The following is a 10,155-nucleotide window of genomic DNA, read 5'->3' as shown; positions in this document are numbered from 1 at the left end:
TGCTGTAGCTGGAGAGGGTGGCGTTCCTCCGTTGGATGCACAGCAATATTACATCCATGCAACAAGTGATGCAGAATCCTCAGTTTATGACCATGGCTGAATGCCTTGGAAATGCCTTGATGCAGGATCCTTCCATGTCTTCCATGCTCGACAATTTGACTAATCCTGCTCATAAAGAACAAATGGAAGAACGTAAGTAAAAAATAAGGGAAGATCCATCATTGAAGCAAATCCTCGATGAGATAGAAATTGGAGGCCCAGCAACAATGATGAAGTATTGGAATGACCAAGACGTCCTGCAAAAGCTTGGCCATGCTATGGGAATTGTATCTTCAGGAGAGCCTGCAGCCTCATCTAAGCCATCAGGATCTGAGCAAGGAGAAGAGGATGCAGAATACGATGATGAATCTCCTGTCCATCAAGCTGCCAGCATTGGCGATGTTGAGTCTCTAAAGAGTACGCTTGCTTCTGGAGCTGACAAGGACGAAGAGGATTCAGAGGGCAGAATAGCTTTGCATTTCGCATGTGGCTATGGAGAGATGGAATGTGCCAAAGTTCTTCTCGAGGCTGGAGCTGCTGTTGATGCATTGGACAAGAACAAAAACACTGCTCTTCACTATGCTGCTGGACACGGACGGAAGGAATGCGTAGAACTTCTGTTAGAAAATGACGCCGCAGTTACTCTCCAAAATTTGGATGGTAAAACACCAATTGAAGTAGCCAAGTTAAACAAATCAAGATGAGGTTCTGAAGCTACTTGAGAAGGATGCTTTTCTATAATACATATATTGTAAGGCTTGCATCAGATCTGGTCTACACCTTTGGATGCTGTTTTGATAGTTTTTTTTCTTCTAATATTATATCAAAAAGAAAAAAAATTGTTCAAAAAAAAATCAAAGCAACCAAAGTAGTTGACAGTAAATTAAAGCGCTATCATAATCAGACAATGGAAGAGCTACTTAACAGTAAGTCACTAACATATCACAAAACTACATCATAAACCAAATGGAAAATATAGCCACTACAACAAATTTGTCTTTCATTTCAAGCTCTACACTGGTTATTTGCACAACCATTTATTGTGAGAAGAGATGTTGAGTGTAGTGAGATCCAAAATGAATTATCATCAAAGCCACCAACAGTAGCAATTTTAGAAAATATAAATATTGCTATATCATAGAGAATACTTCAGAAGAACGGAAAGGCATCTAAATTCAGCTAACAGAAGGAAAGAGTGAAAATGAAATGAGCGGGGTGAGGGGGCTCGTATTAGGGCTTTTACCGGTGGTTTTCCGGCGGTCTAGACCGCCGGAAAAAAATCACTTATCACCGGCGGTTTAGACCGCCGGATAACCGCCGGTTAATGTTGATATCCGGCGGTTTACCGGCGGTTTATAAACCGTCGTTAATACCGACGGTGTATCGTAGCTAAGCCGCCGATTTGACTGTCAATACAGTCCGACGGCTTAACCGCCGGCGGAGCCGTCGGTAATACCGACGGTCTATAAACCGCCGGTGAAAACCGCCGGTATTTGCCATTTTTCCTGTAGTGATTGCACAACAAATATTAAACATAATAGAACAATAAAATGAATAAATATAAATAACAGATTAAAGAAAAAAAAAGGCATAACCAATGAATGTTATAAATACAAAAATATATGATACAAACCTTTGACCCTTCCAGCCTTCACCAGAGTAAGCATCAATCAAACTCTGCTCGTAATTCATTCGATTCAACATGTATCTAACGTGTTTCTTTACTCTAGATAGCTCGTCCTAACCAGTTTTATCTTTTTCTTCCCTACTTTCTTTTCTCTTGTCACCAAATTTTTTGTATTGCTTCTTGGATTCAATAAAATAGTTACTCATAAAAGCAATTATTCCCTGTACAACCATACAAAAGTGAAATAAGTAAAAAATTACAACCACCAAGCTATGAGTGACTCCAAAAAGTACGTCTGATTAATCTGAATAATGCATGGCCAAAAAATTTGTCATCTAAACTTTGAGTGTCTTATTTTTACATACTTCAATATAAATCACAAGATACGGTCAATAAATTAAAGTTTTTAACACATAAATTTCTTATTTTATCACATAATTTAAATGTATCTCAAATATTTCTTATTGTATTGTATCACATAATTTAATAATCATATTCTTTTATGTTTTTTTTCGTTGCTAGCAACTATCAATAAAAAAACTTGAACAATTTCCAAAAGCAGTACCTAATAGAATCCTAACCTAGCATAACCATCCTAATAATATCATAAAAAAAGTTCCACAATTAAAGATAAATGGATCAGCTTTTATCACAAAGAAATGAGTAAATTCATAAGAGAAAACATCATAAGGTTCCAACAATACTATGTAATGTAAGACCACCACATAACTGCTGGTGAGACATCGATCTAATCTGTATAGGTGAAAGCTGTAGCGATTAGAAGTATAGGTCACTTAACATGCAATGTAGAATTAGATATGCCCAACTGATGCAACAAATATATGGTTTTTACAGTAAGCAACATTTATTCTTAAAACAATTATCAACAAGTTTAGAAAAAGAAAAAAAATCCAATTCCAACAAAAAATTTTACCCTTATATTAGAATGTAATATTAAAAAAATTAGGAATTAAAAAAACAATCACACTTTAAACCAATCACAATAATAAGAAAAGAACAAGAAAAGCAAAACAAAGAAGATTAAAAAAACAATCACACTAGAGCATAATTTGATGTATCTATAGGATTTGTACTAGAAAACTCCGCAGGAAAGTACACTCCCTTTCCCTCAACATTATGGACCTGTAACTGGTTGAATGCTATGACCTGATCCTAATATGAAACCAGCCCCCACATCATTTGAAAGTCCTGGAACTCGCTCAGATGATTCAAGGTGTTGTTGCTTCCAAGAAAATATGATCACAACATTATGGACGCAAAGTAAAAACTACTTTATTTCCATGTTTATGCATATAAACCTGATTTGGTATGAAGAACCGGGGCACTTCTTTGTTTATTTCCAGTATAATGTTTCTGAATGCTGACCATCCTTCCTCGCAATAGCTTCCAACAGGAACAATAACTGTGCTGCGATTTCAACTGACTGATGCTTCAGAAATCTATTCATTGAGCATTTGTCAGCCTTTGACACATTAATCAAAAAAGGTATATCAAGTTTGATAACACAAATCTCTCTTTTGCAGAGTGTGCATGAATAAGAAAATATTAAAAGGTAAAATGAGATTGCAACAACTGAATATAAATATTATGGTTGTGTTATTGGAAGAACTACTAATTTGTAGAGTATCCAAAGTTTAGGTGGTATTCTACTTTATAAAATTCCTTGCTGAAGAATAATTCTTTAGAGTTGAAACACACCATATTACTTGAAATAAAATAATCTAGCTTTCACTTTCCAAAACCGAAAAACAGCTCATTAATATTTATTGATGTCTATTCAAACAATGAACATAAAATAAACTAAGTATTTTATGAAATGAAGTGTACAAACAAAATGATCTTTATGTAATTGGACGAGCTGAGTGAAAATAAATCAATTCCATGAAGAAACCAAAGGTTAAGCTCAAGGCTGATTCCATTGGCACATACAATTTTATTAATTGGGTCAAGTACCATCACTCTCAATACAAAATTCATTAATTAGTCAACCTGAGTAAAATGAAGGAAAGAGTATAACACCACCTAAGGATTGATTGACATGGATGAAAGCATTTTCTTGCAAGCTTCTCTGTACACATCGGAAAACTTTTCCACCGAGAGGAGAACTTCTTGAGAATTGACCCTATCCTTACAACTTGAAGAGCATGACGCCTAGTGCTTTGAAGCTTCTTTCATCAGAAAGATTGAGAGCTTGCATCATTTATTTCTCGTTTGGTAATGGAACTATCTCATTGTTTCTCATATATCTTCTCATGATATTATATACAAGTTAAAGTAAACACAATTTGATACATATTGGAACTAGAGTAAGATAGCACTTTGAATTTTTAAAACCTTTAAAACCAATCAGTGGGTATCCTGTGAATGTCATTATTTCTTTTAGAGATATAAATTTTTCAGATAAATAAGCATCAGGATTGAACACAAATGAGCACTCAAGTAAAATATAAATCAAGTAAGCAGAGAGCAAAGATAAAAAGATGGCTTCTGATTCTTATTCAATTAATGCAAATGTGTAAACCCACCAAAAAATAATTAATGAGTTAACATTTCATAGTTTACTTCATAATTTTAATACATTTATAGATGAACACACATCTTATCTTTAAATTTTCACTAACAATAAAGAAAATCGAAAAGAAAATTGTAGTCACGAATTGGACAGAGTTATATTATTGATTGGTTCTAGTTAAGCATTTAGTCCAAGGGAACGAATGGTGTAGACCTTGGCTCATCATTGTCCACAACCTCCAAAAAACAGTAAAAAAGTCCACCCAAAACAACAACGTTAAGAAACCTGCCATCCCGCAGCCAAGAGCAGAAAAACCACAGCCATCAAGATGTTTTCTCCATGTTAAAAGATGTACTTGAATTTCCTGTAAATTATTAAGCTCCATTTCTGCATTCTGCCTATGACCTTTATTCCTCCAATAGCTGCTCTATCAATAGTTCTTTATTCATACGAAAAGATTTTAATTGTCTAGCCTCTAGTAATTCAGCCTCCTAAAAGGAACATGGAATAAATACAACAACAACAACATCAAACCTTTGTCCCACTATGTGGGATCGGCTAGAACATGAATAAATAAGAAAAAATAATATATGAAAAGCTTATCCAATAAAATTTTAGTTGTGGTACATAGCTCAGAATCAAGAATAAGGGGACATAACCTTGAATCAATTGAAAAGAAAAAAAAATAGACGCAAGAATTTTGGCACTAAAATCAAGTATGCCATAAGAACCCAAAAAACATCACTTAAACATAACACAACGTAAAATTGGAACAGAGAAGTATGGTCTCAAACTAATAATACCACAATGGCTCCGTTGGATGCGGTAGCAGCTTTTTATAAAGAATATTATGAAGCTGTTTTAGGTAAAGCAATTAATTGTAAAAATTGCTAAGAGTAGCATGAAATATTAAAAAAAATCAAACCACAGCTTGCTTATAGTTATTACATATTAGCATATTTGTTTGCAAAAATTAGCTTCCTACTACAAGAATTTTTTTAAAAAAACAGCAAGAAAAAAAAATTGGTTACATTCTGAAAAGCAAAATAGTGAAGCTGCCCCAAAGTTTAAAATTAATAGTTCATAACCAGCCACATGCTACCATATCTAATGTTATAAAAACATTATTAAAATTATTAATTACTTATGGAAATTAAATTTCTATACTAATTACCGTGTTCGTTAATTTAGGCTGTTGCAATAGTAATAATAGTAGAAAAATCAATAAGTAGTAGCACCAATGGCAGTAAATGATAGCAATAGGTAAAAGTAATAGTAGCAGGAGTAGCAGTAGCAAAGTATGGTAGAGAGCATTCTGCCAGAGGATAAATAGAAAAACTTGAATAATTAATAAATTAAGAAGATATAAGTAAGTGTCAGACAGTAATCTTTCTCAAATCAATGGAATAAAACATAATAGTTGATTAAAGCAACTCACAAGTCTCTCATTGCAAATGAGGGGAAAAAATGATTTTGAGTTATAAAATAAACTTGATACCACATGTAACACATAAAAAGAAAAATTGAAGAGGATTTATAAAGTCTAACAAAATAATTATGAAGAAGCTAAGGACGATGATGAAAAACTCAAAATTGTTGTGGAGCAATGCATTATCTCAGAGTAAAATATCAAATCAACTCAGCTCAATAAATGCATCTTTCCTACACTAGTTCCATCAAATATAGGTTATATAGTGAAAAAATTATATTGATAGAATGCAACACATAAAAAAGAAAAATTGAAGAGGATTTATATCTAACAAAATAATTAAGACCACGCTTGTTCGACTAATGGTGTTATAAATTGTCTATCTAAAATAAAAGAAATCATATGAAATTGGCTACTAGTAGCAGCTTGGTATATTTTTTTTATCAAGACAACAATACTGATGAATCACTAACCAAAAAAGCCTCTGCTGCCTCCAACTCTACCCACAATAAAAATGCCAATTGAGCTTTTTCCATAGTCTTGGGCCGCTGTAAGGCATTTAGCCACAACGGCATCACAAACTTCTTTTGCATGCCTACATTACAACAATCAAATCAATAGTCTACCAATTCAAAATGGAGTTAGAAGCACAGGCAACGCAAATCATCATAACATGAAAATACCTTCCTTCATTAGCATCGGCAGCCTTCAAAAATGCAATTAAGGCATCCAAAGCCTTCTCCTATACCGGTGCATTCGAATCTGCCAATGTCTTCTTAAACAATGGACCTGATCAATATTTCTAAAAAATTAGTAGAACAAATAATCCAAATGGTTGAAAAATTCTATGGCAATTAAGAAAAGCTTAGATCAGCAATATGTGGAGCATGATATCTCATTTTTGGCAAGCTTCAAGCAAGTGATTTTCCAATTTATACCTAGAGATAGTAATAGGGTAGCTCATTTTTGTGCCACATTGGCTCTTGTTAATAGTTTATGCCAGGAAGAAAAGCTTAAAATGATCCCACTTAGCTGTAAAATGTTCAAAAATTTCCAGAACATTAGAGATCAAAACAGAAAAGAAAATCTGAACTATTTCATTGCTTACCATGCCTGGAATAGAAACATGTCAAACTGTCTCGGCTGGATAATGTTATGAATCAAATCAATAGTTTCTGTATCGTTCATTGTTCGCTTTTTTTTTCTGTTTTTTCTGCACGGCAAAGGATGAGCACAAAAAAATGCAACACTGGATAATTGAATGTAGACACATTTGATATATGAATGTTTGTCTAAAAATGCCACATCATGAAACCTCAAAGGCCTTGTCACTGGCATATAGACATTCATCTTCCTGGCATGTGTCACAAAATTTTAAGAGCAATACTATTATTCATAAATCTTTCCCTGCATGTTTATAGGGCAATCGGGGTCATCAGCTGGTATAGTCGCCGAATAAATATGTCTGTATTGAAACTGATTTTACATTTTACTTTATTTCCATCTAGTCTTTGTTTGGCCATCATTCTTTTCCTATTTTACTTCCAAAATATGAAGAAAGACAATTTACGATCCTTGATTTTCTATTAAAGATTTTAAATGAGATGCATAAAATCAAATCGTTCCAAAAAATATCAAACAAAAATGAGAAATCATCAAAGAGTATTAGCATAAATCCCAATCTTCATGCAATCGAAAGCCAATAACATAAAAAATAACCATTACGAACAACAACCTAAATGTTAAAACTTTTGCCAACTCTGTATCTATTGTAATATGGTTCTTGTTTCATAGTTTTTGATATCGGATACTTAAGTCATCGACACAGATGAGGAAAACGTGAACGAAGGTAATGAAGGATAATTTAGAGAGTAGTAATCGCAACTCAAAAACCAACAATTCATAACACATAAAAGAGAACGGACTAATTTTAGTTATATATGTTACTTTATACATCACTGAGCTTCAAATCCAAGTAGAGAAGACTCCTTACAGAAAATATTCCTATGTTGAACAATATCTTCACACGAACAACTGAATTAAATTAATTCTACCACTAAATTATAAATATATTTGATATTTAATTAAAAAATTAAAATGTAATATAAATAACTTGTACTTCATAATAGCTTCTGTTGAGAGTCATAAGCAAATTCAGTTCTATCCGAATTGCATGTCCAGAGTTGGTTTAATTAAAGTACTGGCTACACTCGATTCTAAATCAACCAGCTGTTTCCTTGGCACAATACAACCCAGGAATATTTATATGAACTCTGCACACACAAATTAGGACCTATTGGCATATTTTAGCCCCACACTCAACCATATGTGTAGGATCCAATACTTCAAGACATATCCAATTGGTACACAATTAGTAGAATCAAGAACACTTTTGACTGCACTTGTAGTTCAACCTATATTATAATGAAGTTTAATTAAGATCTAACAAATTTTGTAAATAACCATTTGATAAGTATTAAAATTAATGCATTCTATAATGCTTCTGCATGTTTTTTTCCATAAAAAGGAGGAGCATAGTTTGCTTACTTGAAATATGAACACTATCATTCAGATTGTACACAGCAATTCACCACTTTTGAGAATAACTAGAGAATGATAGTCTCTTAGAGGCAGGGCCTCACTACATCTGAATAGAATTTTCGCCCCTTAAGTGTGTTAGTAAGGTAGGCGTGTATAGCATCTTCTATCTATTGGCAATATCCACACACACATGCACTTCTTAAGGCATTACCGATGGCATCACCTTGTTCTTGAACTTGTTTTTTTTTTTTCCATTCTCTCTGTGAATGCTCACACTATTGTCAACTCTTCACACTCTTTAATCCATAAGCGCTATCTCCAACTTCGAAATTCTGCTAATAATATTACTCAATCTTTTCACCATCAACCTGAACAATAGACTCCAAGAATATCTAAAACTACGTTGTTATCAGGATTTCCTCCCCTCTATATTAAGGACCATACATAGAGGAGTCTACACCACACAATTCACACACTCACTCCACATCGCGAAACTCTTCCAAGCCAGGTTGTACTTATCCTTTAGACAATCACCTTTGAGAAAATAATCATCATCCTTCCAACTATACTTCTGTTTGAGATGTTTCAACTCCTTCTCAATATCCTCATTTCTTTGTCTCTTAAATATTAAAGAGTATTATCTTAAACCTCACACTTTCATATAAGCAAAAAAACTTTTAGATCTGCATTACTCATTAAAGTTGTACAATTCAACTCATGTATAATAGTATACTAATGTTACCTTTATTATAAACTTACCAATTAGCTCACAAACATCCACTATTTAATCTCACTATTCCTTCTTTTCTCTGCGATAACACCTTCTCTAAATCACAAAATCTTAAGAGCTACATTCTAGTAATACAGGTCGAAAGAAGTCACTCTAACTGACTTCTCTCAAGTGATAATAAATCCTATCTTAAGAACAAATATATGATTAAGGTTTAGATTAAGAGAACTATATACAAGCAAATATATCGACTGTCACATAAAAATAGATAAAGAGATAATGAAACTAATGACACATTGACCAGAGACTTACAATGGAGCTTGATATATCACTAAAATTTCCTGATCTTCAGATCCGTAACCCAGACACCTTGATAACGAAACTCCTTGTGTTTCACACAAATAATAATAAGAGTGACCCAATAACAAATCATAATCTTCCTTTTCGTTGTACGTCGCTACTATTTCTTATGTATACTAGCGCAACTTCTACTACACTTCAAGACCACAATATTGTGAATTAATATAATAGTCAAGAATTTAAGCATTGTCAATATTAACAGCTTATTAAACCATTACCAAGTCTCAGATAATGATCAATATAGGGCACAATTTAGATTTCTTACTGAATTGCCAATAGTGAAAGCAAGAATTTTTCCATTTGATCTCTTGAGATATCCCTCTTTTGGGCACATACAACAAAGCTTGTAAGAGATTACTTGTAGAGCGATATCTGGATCATACATATGCTCTACAGAGAATTTAACGTTCTCTTCCCAATCCTCCATCTTCTTTCCCACATTGATTGAACGAACCCATACACATCATGCACCCATTTGAATATAAGACGAGCTAAAATTCTTACTAAGAGTTTCTCCTGTGAAAAATAGAACTATTTAAGCGTTTATATCTCCAAACCATATTTTCTTAGTTGATTAATTATAGAATGAACACTCACAATATAAGCACACATAAACAAGTAGTATCATATTGAATATAGGATACTTAGGAGCATGAAAACAATTATCTTCATAACTATGTTTTTTTTTTAAATGACTTTGGCAATTGATCCCAAACTTCTGAAATATCTAATATAAGAAATCATAGAATTAATATTATCCCATTCATATCCGATGACAGAATCTATGTCTCCTACAATTATCTTACAACAAAATTTAATGATTTCATATTATTCCAATTAGGTGTTGACCATTCCATTTGGTTTAAAATTAACAACACAAGTCTTTCTCCCATCCA

At 33.2% G+C, this 10,155-nt stretch overlaps 1 protein-coding gene across 1 annotated transcript; it reads left to right on the top strand.

Moving 5' to 3' along the window:
* Window positions 1-77: 77 nt before the first annotated feature.
* On the top strand, window positions 78-780 carry LOC110100907 (ankyrin repeat domain-containing protein 2A-like). The gene is given in 2 exon segments (XM_020828627.2): window positions 78-731; window positions 733-780. Coding segments are annotated over 2 exon segments (513 nt in total). The 5' UTR covers window positions 78-266.
* The last annotated feature ends 9,375 nt before the right edge of the window (window positions 781-10,155 follow it).

This window comes from Dendrobium catenatum, unplaced genomic scaffold (genome assembly GCF_001605985.2).
Source record: "Dendrobium catenatum unplaced genomic scaffold, ASM160598v2 fragScaff_scaffold_1557, whole genome shotgun sequence".
Classification (NCBI taxonomy): Eukaryota; Viridiplantae; Streptophyta; class Magnoliopsida; order Asparagales; family Orchidaceae; genus Dendrobium; species Dendrobium catenatum.
The sequence above is the reverse complement of the archived record's forward strand: the minus strand, read 5'-3'. Positions and strand labels throughout refer to the sequence as shown.